Source organism: Nyctereutes procyonoides, unplaced genomic scaffold (assembly GCF_905146905.1).
Source record: "Nyctereutes procyonoides isolate TBG_1078 unplaced genomic scaffold, NYPRO_anot_genome, whole genome shotgun sequence".
NCBI classification, from domain to species: Eukaryota; Metazoa; Chordata; class Mammalia; order Carnivora; family Canidae; genus Nyctereutes; species Nyctereutes procyonoides.
In genome coordinates, this window is record NW_026575126.1 from 56,609,965 (window position 1) to 56,629,699 (window position 19,735).

The 19,735-nt window shown below is 42.3% G+C and overlaps 1 protein-coding gene across 8 annotated transcripts in view; it reads left to right on the forward strand.

Moving 5' to 3' along the window:
- The first annotated feature begins 4,896 nt into the window (after positions 1 to 4,896).
- Positions 4,897 to 19,735, forward strand: part of TNRC6A (trinucleotide repeat containing adaptor 6A) — a 104,743-nt gene continuing 89,904 nt past the window's right edge. For all 8 annotated transcript variants that reach the window (XR_008666367.1, XR_008666368.1, XR_008666369.1 and 5 more), the window contains exons 1-2: positions 4,897 to 5,040; positions 5,433 to 5,480. Coding sequence is in view for 5 of the 8 variants with exons in the window: in XM_055339513.1 (XP_055195488.1) it covers positions 5,036 to 5,040; positions 5,433 to 5,480 (53 nt within the window). In the remaining 3 variants the exon portion in view is untranslated. The remainder of the gene's footprint in view (positions 5,041 to 5,432; positions 5,481 to 19,735) is intronic.

Genomic DNA, 19,735 nt, shown 5'->3' on the forward strand with positions numbered 1-19,735 from the left:
TTTGTTCTGAATTCATTATGCAAGTAAAATAAAAATGGTGGCTCCAGTGGATTTAGAGCCAAATGCAATGCAAAGCCTGTTTTCATCCACAACAAAGACTCACAAATGTTAACCTCCAGCCTGAGAACTTTCCTCTCCTGTTTGGGTCCTGGTTGGCTGCCCCTCAATCTTTAGCTCTCAGACAAAGCTTGACATTCCCAAAGAAACCTTCTTTGACCACATAGTCTATGTTATGGTCCTGTTTTACACTTGCTTAGAACAACATTCCTTTCCTTCTGTGCACTTGTCATTGGTTTGTAATTATATACTTTAGTTTGCTTTAAAAAAAAAAAATCTCTTGGGTCATCTGGGTGGCTCAGTGGTTGAGCGTCTGCCTTTGGCTCAGGCATGATCCCAGGGTCAGGGGATGGAGTTCCACATCGGGCTCCCTGCAGAGAGCCTGCTTCTCCCTCTGCCTATGTCTCTGCCTCTCTCTGTGCGTCTCTCATGAATAAATAAATAAAACCTTTAAAAAAAACCCTTCTCTGCCCCATTAGACTTAATCCACCACAGTAGTTCCTCACAAATGGCAGAGAACCAGGCCCTAACACAGTAGCTAGCATACAGTAGGTGCTTAATAAATATTTGTTGCATGGTGATCTGTCATTTTGGCATTCTGGAGTATACACATGAGATATGGGCCAAAGCTTGGAATTTGAAGGTCATCTGCATTTAAATACAAGAAAATAGATGAGATCACCCATCCCAAGGAGAAAGTGGGGAGAAGAGTGTGTGTGTGTGGGAAATCTGGAAAAGAGCCTTGGGGATCCTGACATTTATTTGGTGTAAATCAGGAGATGCTGGCAAAGGATACACATACACACCCACGCCCACCCCCCACACACACACAAGAAAAAAGAATGGCTAGAGAGGTAAAAAGAAATTCAGGGAGAATGTGCTGCCAGGACAACCAAGAGAAGAGACTCTTGAAAGAAGGTAGTAGGAGTGGCCAGTTGTGAAAATACAGCTAAGAACTTAGTCAAGACAAGGTAAGAAATATTACCATTGAATTTGACAGCTTCAAGGTCATTTGTGACATTCATAAGAGCAATTTTGGGGCAGGAGTAGCTATGTTAGGTGAAAGGGGGTTGGGACAGGAGGTAAGCAACTGGAAGTAGCTAATATAGAACACTTTTCCAAGAAGCTTTGCTAGGAAGGAGACAAGAAAGATGGAGCTGGGGAGTAATGATGCATCAACTGAGTTTTTTGTTGCTGTTGTTTTATGTTTTTTTTTTTCTTTTTTTCACTCTTAGAAATATCTTTGTTTTAAAACAATTATGTAGGGGATCCCTGGGTGGCGCAGCGGTTTGGCGCCTGCCTTTGGCCCAGGGCGCGATCCTGGAGACTCGGGATCGAATCCCACATCGGGCTCCCGGTGCATGGAGCCTGCTTCTCCATCTGCCTATGTCTCTGCCTCTCTCTCCTTCTCTCTCTGTGACTGTCATAAATAAATAAATAAAAAATTAAAAAAAAAATAAAACAATTATGTACAAAAAAAACCCAATTATGTACATGAATTACAGAATGGTCAGCAAATCCATTCAAAGAAATAACCCACATCTCCATGTGAGAGGCAAGGAGCTTTTTTTTTTTTTTTTTTTTTTTTTGCAAGGAGCATTTAAAAAATCATTTTAACATGTATCTTTTTTAAAAGAACATATAATTAACATACAGTGCTATATTAGTATCAGATGTATAATGTAATATTCCAACAATTCTGTACATTACTCAGTACTCGTGATAAGCATCATTTTTTTTAAGTGGAAGTTACTGTTAATGAAAATGGGAAATATTCAGTAGAAAGAGAGACTACTTATTTAATAAAGAGAAAGAATAATAAGAAGACAACATTCCTTACTAGGTTACTGATAAGGAATCACTGCTTGTCTTACAAGATCATTCTTCTTTGATCTACCTCTATGCATAAGAGCTCATTAAAAAGTGATTAGCATGACTTCCTAATGCAAGCCTGGAGGGGTCATGTTAAACCATTGCAAAGATCTTCCAGAAATCCTACCTTCTCAACTTCCCTGGGGCTGGGAATTAGTTCCAGAGTTTCCCAATCTTGGGTGCTAATGGCATTTTGGTTCAGATAATCTCGTGTTGTGGGGGAACGTCCTTTGTGCTGTAGGATGTTTAGCAGAACTCCTGACCTCTACCCAGTAGATACCGGTAGCATCCAAATGTAACAGCTCAAAAACAGATATTGCTAAATGTCCCAGCTGACAACCACGGGTTATTCAAAACTAAGGAAGTCTAATTTTTAAAAAATCAGCTAATATTAACAACTCTCTAAATGTTGATATTGTTTTCATTGTGTTATGCTGTCATTGAAAATTATCTATAAACCTGGTATGAAAACATATTGTGCTGTTCATACGTGTTCATATTTTTTAACTCCTAAATAAATGATACATCATTTTTAACATTTTAAGTAGAATCATAAAAGAATACCAAACCAAATATTTGTATGGATGGACCTTAGGGATGATGACTGGAAAGGGAAAATCACTTAGTATTTATTTGGTGTTCTCTATATTTCACATTTTGTAAACCTGATTTTATTTTTTTTTTAAGATTTTATTTTGGGGGGGGGCACCTGAGTGGCTCAGCGGTTGAGCATCTGCCTTTGGCTCAGGGCGTGATCCTGTCGTCCCGGGATCAAGTCCCACATGGGGCTCCCTGCGTGGAGCCTGCTTCTCTCTCTGGCTCTATCTCTGTCTCTCTCTCTGTGTTTTTCATAAATAAATAAATGAAATCTTAAAAAAAAAGATTTTATTTTGGGAAGGGACACCTGTGTAGCTCAGTGGTTGAGTGTCTGCCTTGGGCTCAGGTCAAGATTCCGGGTCCTGGGATGGAATCCCACATTGGGCTCCCTTTGGGGAGCCTGCTTCTCCCTCTGCCTATGTCTGCACCTTTCTCTCTGTGTCTTGCGTGAATAAATGAAAAGATTTTATTTTGGGGGTGCCTGGATGGCTCAGTCTGTTAAGTGTTGGATTCTTGATTTTGGCCCAGGTCATGATCTCAGGGTTGTGAGATCAAGCCCGCCTTGGGATCCATACTGGGCATGGAGCCTGCATAAAATTTTCTCATCTCTCTCTGTCTCTCCCTCTACCCCTCCCCCTCTGCCCTGTCTCTTAAAAAAAAAAAAGATATTTTATTTTTTAAAGTCATCTGTACACCCAATGTGAGGCTCAAACCTACAACCCCAATATCAAGAATTACATGCTCCACCCACTGAACCATCTAGGCGCCCCTATACACCTGGTTTTCTTAGTTTTGTGTGCATCTGTGCGTGTTTTAACACGCTCGTTGTATAAAAATGAGACAAAACAAAAAAGCCAGATACATTCGGAGAAGAAAATTAAAACCCTCAACAATACCATCCGTTCCCATTTTGGTGCCTATGCTTTAAGGACTTTGTATGCATCCATTCATTTATTCATTAACTGATTGATCACCCATCTTCCTCAGAGAGGAGAACTGGGCAGTCAAGGAACGTTTTGTTGCTGCTGTTTTTCTTTTTTTAAATGGGAGAGATTTGGGCATGTTTTAGAACCAGTGGAAAGAAAGACCTAGTTTAGAAAGAGGAAAATGGGATGATCCTCCGAGTGAGGTTTCTGAGAAGGAATGGATTGTAAGCAGAGAGAGGAGGGATCATCTTTTGATGAAGTGCGGGTGGGGGTGGGGGTGGGAGCGTTTTGGGAAAGAAGATGCACATACACACAGGCACACGCGTATCTTATTGTATCTACATGTAAGTGTAGGGCTGTATCTCCCTGTAAGCATGCATGAAGCTCCCAGGGCATTTGTAGCTACACGTTAAGTGTACGGCCGTATCTCCCTATAAGCATGCCTGAGGCTCCCAGGGCACTTGTAATCTACACGTAAGTGTACGGCCGTATCTCCCTGTAAGCTTGCATGAAGCTCCCAGGACACAGATATTTGTACTTTGCTACACGTATGTATCGTATTGTATCTTCACGCTTCCTGCCGGGGGTGGGGAGCGAGTCTCGAACCCGCGTCTTGGCTCGGTCTATTGTAACCACTGTCCCCACGCCGCGGCTCTTCCTCCCCATCATTTTCGCACCACCCTCTCGCACGCCGCCGGGGCCTCGGTGTCGGGAGCCACCTCGGAGGCTTGGACATGTTGGCCGTTTACAGTCTTTTTTCACCATCACCGACGCCGGGGCTTCCCATGTTGACGGTGAAATATTCCTAGGGACCCGGGATTGTTTTCGGAGCAGAGACATCCGCGCCGGCGGAACTGCTGAGTCAAACGGTCTGCAAAATTCGGTGGCTCAAAACCGCCGTGAGCCTCCCAGTCCACCTCAGGTATGCCTCCTGCACCTGAGGAGGAAGCGGAGGAGCACAGAGGTTAAATAACTGGCCCAAGGTCAACAAATAATTACAAGTGGCGGATTTCAAAAGCCGCGCGGGCTCATTTGGCTGCGGCAGGGGTAGAATTTGCGGTTTTGGCCTTTTTTTTTTTTTTTTTTTTTTTTGGTGTGTTTCGGTGGGGGAGGGGCCGGGTGGCAGAGAAGGAAACTTGTGTCGCAGCAAAGAAGGAGGAGGAGGAGGAGGGGCGGGACTCCAGGCGGATCGCAGCCGGCCGCGGCGACAGAGGCTGGGCCCGGGGCTCGGCGGGTCCCTCCAGCCGCTGTGCAGGGCGCCTTGGAGGCGGTGACCCCCGTCCGGGGAGGTCCGGCCCGCGCGCCCGGGCGGTTGCCAAGGGCCTGCCCCGGCTGCGGGGCTAGTTGCTAGGGCCTCCATCTTGAGGCTGGTGGCCGCGGCGCCCCCGGAAGGGGTTGCCGAACGGGGCATTCACTTCCGGTCTGGGGCCTGCGGCGGCGGCGGTGGCGGCGGCGGCGGCAGCGGGTCGGTGTAGAAAATGGCGCTGGTGCAGCGGCTCGGGCCTCTCCCCGCGGCGCTGCGGAGGGCTTGAGGCTCGCGAGCCTCACTCGCCGCGCCCCACTTGCTCGTGCACTTTACACACATGAGGTGAGCGGGGCGGGGGCCTCCCTCCGGGCGGGAGGAGCCTGGGGCGCTGCCGCAGGGCCCGCGACCGCGGGTGGCGGCGGCGGCGGCGGCGGCGGCGGGCGTCCCCGAGACCTCGGGCCGCGGCGGGGGAGGGGGGTGCGGGGCGGGGGCGCCCCGGCGGGGGCCCGGCGGGGCCGCGCTGCGCCGCTGGGGCCGGGCCGGGGGCTGCGGCTCGCCCGCGCCGCCTGCCCGCAGTCCGGGCTGCAGCCCCGCAGCTTTGTGAGCACCCCCGGGCTCCCCTCCCTCCTCCCCCATCCGCCCCGGCGCGAGCCTCTGCCGCAGCAGCTCCGTTTTCACGCGCATCTCCCTCCCTCCCTCCCTCCCTCTCTCTCTCCTTTTCTTTTCTCTTGCAGAGAATTGGAAGCTAAAGCTACCAAAGACGTAGAAAGGACTCTTAGCAGGTAAGATGGGCGAGCTTCCGTCTCTGTCGCCCCATTCATCGTGTATTTCCACTCGGGTTCGCCCCGTTCTGGGTCTAGAAGTCCCCCCCCCCCAGCCCCCCACCCCGTGTCATTTTTCTTTTCGCACGCAGGGAATAGACATTCGGGAGAAGAGGCCGGAGGGAATATTGGATGGGAGGGATTGCGGGGAGATGCGTTCATTACGCGTGTGTTCTTTTCTTTGGGGGAGGGAAAGAAAACACACACACACACACACACAAAAAAAAAAAAAACAGAAAACAGCGAAAAGCAATTCTTGTAAACTTAGTTAAAGCATTCTCATCCTTTTAGAATTTAATTAGGGGACTTGTGCATTAATTACTATTGTAAATGGTTGCAGGCATTGTGTGACTCATGATTGAGGCGGCCCTTATGGCGGGCTGTCAAACTGTTTTGGCTTCCCCGTTATTACTTTGTAACTCAAATTGTTGCCTTTATAAGAAGATACTATGTTCGCATTATTATTATTATTAATTTTTTTTTCCTCCCCCAACACATTGTAGTCAGGCAGATTCTGTTGCACTGGAAACAGTTCTGCCCTTGAACTTTACCGAGCATAAACTGCGTTTTGTTTTCTTTTGAAACTAAATTTGAGTCTGTGGTCGGTGTGTGCTCTTTTTATCAACTGGTAAAGCGATTAAAAAAATTCTGTTTCCAATAAGTGGTTATCATTTCGACTGGGCCCGGAGTGCTTTTGCACTGGTAACTTAAATCATCGCCACAAAAGGAGTTTTTTTGGTTTTTAAACGTTGCCTTTATGGAAACGTTTAGCTTTATTGAGCTGTAATTGCTTAAAGCATCAGAGCATTGCACTGTATTTAACTCTTTTTCAGATTCATTTTCTTATAGTCCTTTCTTTATTGGCCGGCTTCTTTTGAATTATATGGAGAGACTCAGAGAAACTTCTAGATGAACCTTATCAGTGTACAGCTTTCTTTTTCACTTGGACAGGATAAAACAAAATCTCTTCTATCTCAGGTTTTAATGTAGTTTGTCCTTGATGACTGTGAGTTTTAGGTTTATGATGGAGTTAATAACAGTTCAAATCGTGTGTATTTTTTTCACTATACAAAATCATCCCAAATTGCTGGTCTTTTGATTTTATAGATATTGATCTGTTAAGGTGATTGTTAAAAAAAATATTTTCAGTGGGTGAAGGTTGGGCATCACTGACTCGCCAAATAAGAGATTTTCTGTTATAATTATGGGGACTGGTTCAAGGAAATTAAGCCTGACATCACTGACTAAACAACTGTTCTTTGGACATCTAATAAGTTTTCTTGTCAGAAGCTTAAAAAAATGTTGAGGTATGAAACCATTAAAGAAAACAGATTGAATTTTCAGCAGTGGGAAGGAGCTTGGAGTCCATTTTTCTTCGCATTTTTGCTTTGTCAGGTAACCATATCAGTATAGTTGCTGTGGAGGTTTTCTGGGGCTTAATTAACAATTGCCTTTACCACAGGTATAATTTTCATATGCTGTTATTGTTAGAACTTAGAGTATATTAGCTGTGTATATTTGGATCCCAGCTCTGCCACTTAAAATATGACCTTGACTCTTGGCAAATCATTTAGCCTCTCTGTGTGTAATCTATAAAACAAGCGGTTTGGGCCAGTCAGTTGCTAAGGTGTGTGAGGCTCCTTGAGTCTTATAATAAGGGGTCAAGTACCATCCCTGGCCACAGAGAGCATGTACAATCTGGTAGGAAGACTGTCATATGTACATAATTAATACAAGGTAGTTGCTGTAGAGAGGTTAAGATACCATTGCATTCCATACATGAGGATCTTCAGTTGGTTCTCAGGGATGAAGAGGAAGAACAATTATCAAGGAGGTTACAAGGTAGTGTATTAGGACTGTGAAGACGGTAGCATAACCTACAGGTTAATAGCATTCTGAGGGGGGAGAGGTGTGATTAGATGGGCAAATGCTTTCCTTTGACTCCGTCTCTAGATCTGTGCTTCCTTTTTCCCAAATAATGAGTGTATTTCTTGAAGCATTTATGCTCCCTCCAGGAAATCAGGGCATTATTCTTAGTATTCCTTTAGCAAACACTTCTGGAGCGTCTTCTGTGTTCCAAGTGCAAGACTAGGCCCTAGGGAGGGGAAGAACCGAAGTATCTAAAATTACTGAAAGCCTCTCTGCCTGGCACACTCTTTTGAAGACTTGCCATGGACTCTTCTGATCCCTGGATCACTGTTTGAAGTAGGTACTGTTATAACTGGTTAATAGACGAGGACTTTGAGTCACAAGGAGGTTAAGTAACTTTCAGGAGGCCACACCACTGGTAATTGGAGGAGCTGTCAGGCTTTGGATCATACTGAATCGTCTCTTACTAGAGACATCGTTCTTCATTTTGAAAAGTTTGGAAAATATCTTTGAGGAGGCAGAACCAGCAGGTACATGAGATTCTCCTAGATCAGAGTTTCTTAACTTGGGCTCTGTTGACATTTGTGGTCAGCAGCATCTGCCTGTCGCACTCCCCACCCAGTCCTGACAATCAGAAAGGTCTGTGGATATTGCTAAATGTTCTCTGGGGGGCAAAATCACCCCCCAGTTGAGAACTGTTATCCTAGAGCTTCATATTCCCTGAAGACAACCAAACATAGGGACTTTGAAGGTTAAACATTTATTTTTATTTTATTTTTTTTTTATTTTTTATTTTATTTTTTTTATTTATGATAGTCACAGAGAGAGAGAGAGGCAGAGACACAGGCAGAGGGAGAAGCAGGCTCCATGCACCGGGAGCCCGATGTGGGATTCGATCCCGGGTCTCCAGGATCGCGCCCTGGGCCAAAGGCAGGCGCCAAACCGCTGCGCCACCCAGGGATCCCAAGGTTAAACATTTAAATGTTAAATTGATTACTATGTCTTTATGCCAGGGAAGTCCACATCCTATTGTGCTGGCCCTCTAGCCTCTGAATGTTAGAGTTGTGTAGCCGTTCCCCTTTTCCTCTGCTAAGTCGCAGACCCTCAAAACAGTGTGCCAGGTAGCCAGTGCCAGTGAGACAAAATGGGCACAAGAGAAATTTAGTTTACTACCTGGGGTAAACTGTATTTCTTAATTCATGTCAACCATTGAAGTTGTCACTTTATGTCAATATCATGGGCATACAAAAGAGGCAACTGTGATGTCTAGATAGGGGTGGTGGTGGTCACAACTGGAACTGAACTTTAAAGGATGAAATCAGTTTTGAAAGGCAGAGAAAAGGGCAGCGTAAGAACACCAGAACTAATGGCACAAAATCCAGGAAGTACCGGGGGTTTTGAAATACAATGGGTAGTTTGGTTGGATTGGCACCGAAGAGCAGGGACGGACACACATGTTCTTGAATATTAGGTTGAGGACTTCTGGCATAGATCTCTTCAGTAGTGTAGAGCTATTACACGCTCTTGGGTAGGATAGTTATGATATGATAGAATAAGGCAGGCGTTGATGAAGACCTGAATTACAGTGTTAGAAGAAGGGAGCTCAGAGTGGGAGATACAGAGGAAGTGGAGTCTGGGATTTGGCAGCTAACTAGGTTGGGATTAATTGTAGAGAGGTCTAAACAGTGTCTTGATTGACCCAGCCTCTGAACAGAAAAGAGGTCAGAACAGAAATAGGAGTTTGGTGAGAGAAGATGGTAAGTCACATTTTCTAGTTGTAAAAAAATCTAAGACCAACTGACCTAATTTTAAAAAATATTTTGGAGGCCAAAGCCATAGAATCCTTGAGTATTTAGAGTGGGACCATGACACCAGAGAAGACCAGCCAGTATTCTGATCTCTTCCATTTTACAAATGAGACAGCTATGGTTAAAACAGATCCAGTAACTCAGTCAAGGCTGTATTCTCTCAAGTGACAGACCTGGGATTCCAACTACCGGGTCTTGCAACTGTGTGTGGTATTTTATTTTATATTGCACGATAGAAGAATGATAACGTTGGTTTCTCCTTTCTATCTGAAAATGTTTGTGCCCATTCTAGTAACTTATTATAATGTAGGATGTATTATCTAAAGTAAAAATTACACATTTCGTGTTAGGTGGTTCCACACCCGCCCCCTCCCAAACTATTGAACACCATCATTTAAGAAAAATTGTTAAAGATGCTGTTAATGCCGTGTTCTGTAGCATCTAAACTGGGATTGTTGTTATCTGAGGCACTTTTGCCTGGGACAGGTGCTACATAAGAGAAGATTAGGGGCAGCAGGAATTAACCAGGGCATTAAGTCTCTGTAGATAAGAGACCCTGCTCTTGCAATTTATTAAAAAATAATTCTGAAAAAAATTATCTTCCAATTTTGTTCAGCTTTTCTGTTGCCTTCCTGTGATGTGTTTTATGGGCCAGCAAATTCATATTGGTAGGTTTCTTTCTAGCTTAATTTGGTGGCTATGTGGTAAGTCAATTGGTAGAGTAAATGAATCACAAACTAAGTTTAATTTAAAAACGTGTAACAACCCTCTTTGGAAAATTTAAATATGAACATCATTAAAAAGTCTGAGTACCACTCCGTAACCTCTTGTGTTTTTGACATCTGAAGTAAGTCTGCAAGTATAATAAATTAAGGTCCTTTACATTTCTGTTTTCTGACAACCTCAGAAGTATGGCCCATGATTGGAAAGACTGAAATAGAATGTGCTGTGTGTATTCTGCTCAGAATGACTTAGGACAGGTCTCTCAAAGTCAAGAAAATGTCCTCTCATTTAAAATTAAAAAAAAAAAAAAATCCTTCTGACCCTCAGTAAAGTAGCAAGAATAAGTCAGTGAACACCTGTATCTCTCCCTAAGTTTACCAATTATTAATATTTTGCCATATCATATTATCATGCCAGTTCATTCCTAAGTAAGACAGCACTCATCTCCTAAGAACAAGGGCATTCTATATAACAGTCACATTATCATGCACGGGTAACTTTAACATCGTCGCGCTGCCTTTTTGTCCATATTCAAATTTTCCCAGTCATCTCAGTAATGTCTTTTTAAATAGATTGGGTTTTTCCTCCTCCATTCCTTAACCCAGGGTCACTTTTAGTTGTCTGTGATTTCTTTCCATCAGGAGCAGCTCCTTCCCCTTTCATGACATTGACATTTTAGAATAGTCCAGACTCGTTTTTGCGGGCTTCATTATGGCTTTTTCTGCTGGTTTCTGTAGGATTAGAATCAGTGAAACCTTTTTGGCAGGAATAGTGCACAGGTGATATGTTCTCAAGTAGTCATGTCAGGCTCCTTTCCCCACCATTTCTAAGCAAATTAACTGAAAGTAGACCTAGTACTTTTACCTTCATGCTGTTTCTTTCATTTTTAGACATGCCAACAATTAGGTCAAACTGAGATATGCTTTTAAATAGTTGAGGTTATAGTAATTACAGGTCTTCATGTTTAAACTGATCACTTGTAATGACTGCAGATTTTTTGAAGGGTCATTCTGTAGATAGCTCCCTAATTGTTAGACATAAAAGTTCCTTGCTTTCAACTTTCACCACTGATAAACTGATAACCTGAATAAGAAAATGAAACCTAAGGCCTGGGCTTGTGATCTGCATTCTGAAAAAGGATGCCGCCAGAACAGAGATTCACATCCTGGATTCCACACAGGGATACAGATGGTATGAAGTAGTTTGAAAAACTGAGTATGTTCTAAAAAAAAAAAAAAAAGATGGTCCTTAGCATTTATCAGATTTCAGAGGGTCAGGGCTCCCCAAAGAGTAAAACAATGTTGCAGGGAGGCAGAGGAGCTGGGCAGTGGCGACTAGAAGGGAGATTTTAAGATTCAAAAAGAGAAGGTAATGTTGGACAAAGGTGTAGCTTCTCTCTTAAAAAAAAAAAAAAGCATGAAAAATATAGTTTAAATTTCCTATTAAGGTGGTCTTATTTTAAAAAATGATTTGCATACTCTGGGTGTGTGAGTTGGCTATGAAGCAGAAACTAGGGAAGAGCATGTTGAATTTGCAGCAGCATGTTGTGTGCCGAGGACTCAGCTGACTTCCAGTTTCAGATGGAATGTTTACAACAGATTGAAACCTGGCTAAGGAATTTTATACTTTGAACCTTACAAGGTATTTTCTGCAAACAGCGATTGACTGGATTTGGTATAATAACCAACAAGATTAAACCAAGTCACTTGGTTTGCTGTTCTTACTAGTGGTTTTGAGTCATTTAGCATTGACTGAGCAGCTTCAGTAATAATTGAGTATTTTTATGATTTTGACATCTGTGTTTTGTTGACTTTGGTCTTATTCTTTTGAAGTATCCCTCTAAAACACAAGGAAATAGTACTATGTGGTGCTCAAATACGCACTGCTCTTAAATGTGTTTTTAAGCATTACTTCACTGTTTGATAGTTGACCACACAAAGGATGTCAGAGAGGTTGGTTTTACTTAGTATTCTACTTGTGAAGCTCTGGGTGATGTGGGGCATATGTGTGTGAGGCTCTTACCACATAAAGGTAGGAAAGGGCATCAAGTGCGTCCTCTACGCTGCTGCAAGTTAATCAACCTCAAGCCACAGTTCTGAGCTTGTCCCTCACTATTTCTTAGAAACCTTGGCTAGCTCCCCATTGAATCTGGAACTTAAGCCCAACTCTTGTTTGTGCTCAGTTTGTCTGTCTCTCTAGTTTATCCCTCTACTTTTCCTTATCCTCAATTCTTCTCTGAATGTTTCCCTCAGTTTTATTTTTTATTCATTCATGAGAGAGACAGAGGGAGAGGCAGGCTCCTCACGGAGAGCCTGATTCTGGACTCGATCCTGGACCCCGGGATCATGCCCTGAGCCAAAGGCAGACGCTCAACCCTTGAGCCACTCAGGCGCCCCAAGACCACATTTTCTTTAGCGACTCCTCAGTTGGTGGGTGTTATTAGGGTTTTCACTTTAGGGTTATTGTGAATAATGACAATGTGAACATTCCCGAATGAGTGTTGCGTGAGTGTTGCTGTGACCATAGTGTTTTCAGTTCTCTTGGGTACATACCTGGAAGCAGAATTGCTGGGGTGTATGGTAATTCTGTGTTTACCTTTGCAAGGAACTGCTGGACTGTTAAAAGTATCTGGGCCATTTTACTTTCCCACCAGTGATGTATGAGGGTTCTGGTTTCTCCACATCGTCACCAACACTTGTTATTCATTTTTTTTTTTTTATTGTCATCTTGTGAGGTGGTATCTCATTGTGGTTTTGATTTGCATTTCGCTGATAACTAATGCTGTGAGCATCTTTTTCCATGCTTCTTGGCCATTTGTGTATCTGATTTGGGAAATATCTACTTAGATTCTGTGCCCATTTTAAAATTTGGTCGTTTTTTTATTGTTGAGTTTTGTTTTGTTTTTAAGATTTTTAAGTAATCTCAAGGACCACTGGGAGCTCAGTTGGCTAAGTGTCTGTCTGCCTTTGGCTGAAGTCATGATCTCAGGGTCCTGGGATCCAGCCTGGCTGGCTTTGGGCTTCCTGCTCAGCAGGGAGTCGTCTTTTCCCAAGGACCCATTCCTCCTGCTTGTGCTCATGCTCCCTCTCTCACTCTGTCTCTGTGTCTCTCTCAAATGAATAAAAAAATCTTGAATTGTACTCCACCCAATGTGGGACTTGAACTTAAAACTCCAAAATCAAGCTAGATCAAGAGTTTCAAGTCCAACAAACTAAGCCACATATAAAGAGTTCTTCTTTTTTTTTTTTTTTTTTTTTTTGGTTTTATTAATTTACTCATGAGAGACACAGAGAGACAGAAGGGAGAAGTAGGCTCCCTGCGGGGAGCTTGATGATCCCAGGACCCCAGGATCACAACCTGAGCCAAAAGCAGACAGACGCTCAACCACTGAGCCACCCAGGTGCCCCTAAAGGGTTCTTTATATATTCTAGATACATGTTATTTATTAGATACATGACTTACAGATATTTTCTCCCATTCTGTGGATTACCTTTTTTCTTGGTGTTGTCCCTCACTACGTAAAAGTTTAAAATTTTGTTATGTCCAGTTTACCATCTTAGCCAATTCTGAGTGTACATTTCAGTGACATTAACTACATTACTTTCATAGTGTTGTGCAGCTGTCCCCACTAGCCATCTCCACAACTCTTCTGATCTTGCAAAATTGAAACTCTGACCTATTAAGCAATAATTTCCCATTCTTCAACTTCTGGCAGACACCATTCTGCTTTCTGCTCCATGAATTTGTTCTAGATACCTCAGGTGAGTGGAATCATAGAATATTTGACCTTTTGTGACTAGCTTATTTCCCTTGGCATAACATCCTCAAGGTTTGTCCATGTTGTAGCCCATCTGTCAATTGATGATTTTATTTATTTATTAGAGAGAGGGAGAGCGGGCATATTCACGTGTGCCGAACTAAGGGAGGAGGGAAGGAGCAAACGCAGAGAGAGAATCCTAAGCCAACTCCACACCCAGCATGGAGCCTGACATGGGACTTGATCTCAGGACCCTGAGATCGTGGCCTGGGCTGAAATCAATAGTTGGATGCTTAACCAGCTGAGCCACCCAGGCGCCCAATCCGTTGATAATTGTATGTTGATCCTCTATCCTGCAACTGTGCCGAACTTAGTATTTCTATTAGCCGGTGTGTGTGTGTTTGTGTGTGTGTGTGTGTGTGTGTGTGTGTGTGTGTATATTTCAGGGCTAGCTCTCTAAAGCCTGTATCATCGGTGAATAAAGATGTTTTTATATAAGTTCCTTTCCAATCCCTGTATTTATGTATTTTTCTTGCCCAGTTTTTCTGAATGGAACCTACAGTACAATGTTGACTAGAAGTGGCAAGAGTGAACATTTTTGTCTCTATTCTCATCTTGGAGAAAAAGCGTTCAGTTTTTTTTTTTTTTTTAACTTATTTATGATCGTCACACAGAGAGAGAGAGAGAGGCAGAGACACAGCAGAGGGAGAAGCAGGCTCCATGCACCAGGAGCCCGACGTGGGATTCGATCCCAGGTCTCCAGGATCGCGCCCTGGGCCAAAGGCAGGCGCTAAACTGCTGTGCCACCCAGGGATCCCAAGCATTCAGTTTTAACTGTTGTGTGTGTTTTGAGCTGTGGGCTTTTTGTAGATGGCCTTTATCAGGTTATGGAAATTTCCTTCTCCTAGTTCGAGTGTTTTTTATCTTGTCATGAAAGTTTGGATTTTTGTCAGGTGTTTTTTCTGTGTCTAGTAAGATCATCAAGTAGTTTCTGTCCTTTGTTCTCTTAATACGTTGTATTACATTGCTTTTCATATGCTAAGCCCACCTTGCATTCCTGGGGTAAATCCTGCTAGGGCTTGATTTGTCCTTTTTATATGTTGCTGGTTCGATTTATTAGTCTTCTTTTCAGGGTTTTTGTGTCTGTATGCATAAAAGTTATTAGTCTGGAGTTTTGATATCTTTATCTTCTTTGGGTTCCTGGTACTTAGTTTGGTCTGGTTTGGAATCTGGGATCTTGAAGTGTTCTGGAATCTATCATTCTTCACTGTGCTAAAATAATTATTTTTATGTGTATAGTTCTGTTTTCAAGTTTTTCTAGCTTTATAAAGACACGGTTAACTCATTTTCCTCCCAGAGTTTAGTGCATTGCCCTTGTGTGCTGTTTTTATTTTTGTTTTTAAGATACTGGAATCTAACTTTGTGTAAGTTGAAGTTGTAGAGTATACTGATATAATATGTTTATATATTGTGGTATTATTACCACCATAGTGTTGGTTAACACCTCTATTTTGTCACATAGTTAGCATTCTTTTTTGGGGGAGAACATTTGAGATCTAGCCTTTTAGCAACTTTGAAGTATATAATACGGTATTGGCTATAATCACGATTCTGTTTACTTGATTTCCAGAACTTATTCCTATTCTAGTTTCAAGTTTGTATACTTTGACAGCATCTCCCCAATTCCCCCCATTCCCTAGCCCCTGGTAACCACTGTTCTGCTTTGTTTCTACAAGTTCAACTTTGTTTAGATTCTACACATAAGTACAGTATTTGTCTTTCTCTTATTTCACTTAGCACAGTGCCCTAGAGGCCCATCCAGGTTATTGCAAATGGCAAAATTTCCTTCTTATGGCTGAATAATATTCCATTGTGCGTGCACTCACACACCCCACACCTACTTCATTCACTGATGGATGGATACTTAGATTGTTTCCATATCTTGGCTATTGTGAATCATGCTGCAGTAAACATGGGAGGGCACATACACTTTTGATATATTGTTTTTATTTCCTTTGGATATATACCCAGAAGTGGGATTACTGGGTCATTGGTAGTTGTATTTTTAATTTTCTGAGGAGCCTTTAAGTTGTAACTTAGTGGGTTCACCAAGTTATATTCCCAGCAGGGCAAAGGGTTCCCTTTCTTTGGTGTCCTCATTGACACTTGTTATCTTTTGTCTTGAAGAAAGTCATTCGAAATGCTGTATCAGTTCTGTTTTCTACTGTAGGTTCTCCCTTCTTCAATTGCAACCTTTGTATCCCAACGTTAGTCTTAGTACAGTGTCTTGTACCTAAGTCTTGTAGCTAACAATGAGTGTACATATTCTGTACATCTGTTAACCACTTACCTAATTTAACTTTCACAATAATGCTAGGTAGGAAGTACAATTTGAGACTTCTTATAAATGAGGAGATGGAAGCTTCAGAGAAAACAAACCAGTTGCTGACACAAGTAGGTAGTGGAGACTGAAGCCCATAAGTAGAGAACGCGGGTAGAAGTAAGAGTGAAAAGAACACCTCTTTGTTGATGGTAATAGGGTTAGAGTGTTAGTAAAAGCAAGGAAGCAGGAATTTAATTGCAGGGCCCAGTGCTGGGGAGTACAATACAAGTAGAACTGGTTTTTGCCCTCAGAGCTGCAATTAGTCTTATTTGGAAGAGTGAGATTAACATCTGAAATAATTAGAAAATGAGCATTGTTTAATTAGAGGTCAAGGGTGAGGTTTGTATGAGTTGGAAAGAATCATGAAGCAACTAGTAATTAACTTAAGCCTCAAAAGAGAAGTAGAGTTTAGGAAGGTAGTTTAGCAAACCAGGTTTTGGATCAGTGTTTGTACTGTACAAATCACTTAGGCTTACTTTCTTCCCTTTCTTCCCCCCCCTTCTTTCTTCCTTTCTTTTTATTTTTTAATTTTATTTTTTAAAAAGATTTTATTTATTTATTCATGAGAGACACAGAGGGAGAGAGAGGCAGAGACACAGGCAGAGGGAGAAGCAGGCTCCATGCAGGGAGCCCGACGTGGGACTTGATCCTGGGTCTCCAGGATCACTCCTTGGGCTGAAGGTGCACTAAATTGCTGAGCAACCCGGGCTGCCCTCTTTCTTTCTTTTTAAAGATTTTATTTATTTATTTGAGAAAGAGAGGGTGAGTGTGGGGGAGGGACAAGGGGAGAGAGGGAGCATACGCTGACCAGGGAGCCGGACACGGGGCTCAATCCCAGGACCCAAGATCATGACCTGATCGGAAGGAAGACACCTAACAAACTGAGCCACCCAGGTGTTCCTATAGAGTGTTTCTGTCATTGTGATGGGGTATCTGTTCTCCTGTTTCTAATCTCACCAACTGTCCTCAACCTGAGCGAAATTATTTTAAAATAATTTCAGATTTAGAGAAATTTTGCAAGAATAGATCAAAGAATTCCTGAATATCCATCACGTGTATTCCTCAAATGCTAACATTTAACCATATTTTCTTTATCATTCTCTCTTTTTACATATACTATTTTTTTCTGAACCCTTTTAGAGTGACCTGAAAGCACAATATTCCTTTACCTAAGAACTTTTAAATAGTTATTTCCTAAAAGCAAAGACTTAAAAAAAAAAAAAAAAAAGGTAGACTGCCAATGCAGGGCTTGAACTCACAACCCTGAGATCACGACCTGGGCTGAAGTCAGACACGTAGCTGATTGAGCCACCCAAGCACCCCAAATACATTTTCTTAGTAACTGCAGTACCATTATCAAAATTGGGAAAGTAGGGCAGCCCGGGTGGCTCAGCGGTTTAGCACCGCCTTCAGCCCAGGGTGTGATCCTGGGGTCCCACGTCGGGCTCCCTGCATGGAGCCGGCTTCTCCCTCTGCCTGTGTCTCTGCCTCTCTCTTTCTCTCCCTCATCAATAAATAAAATCTTAAAAAAAAATTGGGAAAGTAGGGTTGGTGCAGTCTTAATAGTGAAGCTACAGACCTTACTCAAATTTTGCCAGCTGTCTCAAAAATGCCTATTAGAGCAAATAAAAAATTTTTTTTTCTTATCAGAGATTTAATCCAGGAACTCAGGTTGCATTTAACTCAGGTGCATTTTGTTTTTGTTTTGTTTTGTTTTTGCATTTAGTTTTCATGTTCATTTAGTCACCTGCATTCTGGAAGCTTCTCAGTCTTTGTTTTTGAAGGCCTTAATATTTTTTAGAGGGCACAAGCTAGTTATTAGGTAGGATGTCTTTTAGTCCATATTTGTGTGATGTTTTTTCTCAATTGGGTTCAGGTTAATGCGTTTTTGGCAGGAATAGTGCAGAACCGGATGTTGTGTGTTCAGTAGTGTGTCCTGTCAGGAAGTGCGTGACATTCATTTATCCCATTACTGGTGATCGTAACTTCAATTACTTGGTTAAGGTGATACATGTCAGGTTTGTAAATGTTTTTGTAGTTAATAATTTTTGATGGGAGAACTTTGAGACTATGTAAAATACTTTGTTTTTCATCAGGATTCCTGCCTGAATCAATGGATCATCAAATAGTGACTTTCCACGGCCCATCATTTTTTTTCTACATTAGTCGACATTCTGCCTCAAGATCTTTCCCTTTACCTTGTTCATTCATCCATCCATTCATTTATTAATATCAGTAAGAACTCATGGATTCTTAATAATCTATTCAATGGATAATAATCCTTTATTTGCCTTATTTTGTTGCTCAGATTATGGGGCCAGTGGAAACCCCCTTTAGGGCTCAGCTCTTAACTCTTTGAAGAGATCCAGACTATTTATCATTGGATGACACACTGCTCTCTCTGTCCTATTTTCCATTCATTCTTAAGGAAAAGATACACTGACTCTTCACTCCCACCTGTGCCTCTAGAGCTAAGCTTTCTGTCTGTGCTTTATGGCTCAAAATCACATAGTTTCTAGAAATATACAGTATTGTTGCCATCCTTTCTTTTGTCCTTTTTGCTCCACACATTCCTGCCACAAATATTCTTATTTATGTATGTGTTTCCAGAATTTCTTTATGCAAATACAAACACATGGGGATATATATTTTTATCTGTTTCTTCCTTTTAACACAAAACATAGTATACTGAGCCTTAGAGTTTTCTTCCAGTTAACTTCACACCTTCCTGATCCTTTCTGACCAGAACATAGAGGTCATCTTCTCTGTTTTGTAGTTGTATAAATTCCATTTTATGAATGCATCACTTTTATTGAACTCCTTCAGTATTTGTGGAGATTAAACTACCTGTGACTGGAAACTAGCCTCTTTTGTGCCATCCCCTCTGCCACCACTTTCTCTGATACTTTTATTCCTTGACCCCTTTTCTACCTGCAAATAATTACTAGTATGTATGTATGTATTTATTTATTTATTTATTTTAAAGATTTTATTTATTCATTAGAGACAGAGAGAGGCAGAGACACAGGCAGAGGGGGGAAGCAGGGTCCATGCACAGAGCCCGATACGGGACTCGATCCTGGGACTTTGGGATCATGCCCTGAGCCGAAGGCAGAGGCTAAACTGCTGAGCCACCCAGGCATCCCTAGTTGTCTTTATTTTTAAGGTTTCATTTTTATTGTCATCTTTGTATCACTGCCAAAGGTTTTGAAAAGCATCTCCAAACCCCTGATTTCATTCTTACCTATTCTCCTGCAGCTGAGTTTCCATCTCTACCATGCGGCGAGGTCATAGTTCTGACGATTACCAGTGACTTTGTACTGTGTGGTGCTAGACTGGCTTTGGTGATTAATTTGCTTGTAGGAGGGCGAGAAGGACAAAAAGAGAAGGGAGGATTGGCAAGCAGCTAGAAAAGGGGAAGCAGGAAGGCTGGGAGAAAATAGAATAGAGTGTAAGGGGAAAAGTAGGAGAAGAGCATTTTTGGCAGAAGATATGAAATGTATTTTCATAACCAGCTTGTCACATACAGCTGGCTTCTGCATGGTGATGAGCTGGCTTGTGGTACATTGCTGACTGATAGGCCAGTTGGGCCCTCTGGAACGCTGCCCCCAGTCTTCTGTTTCGTAAAACAAGATATAACCCCTTGTCCCATTATGGCATGATCAGTTTCAACAGC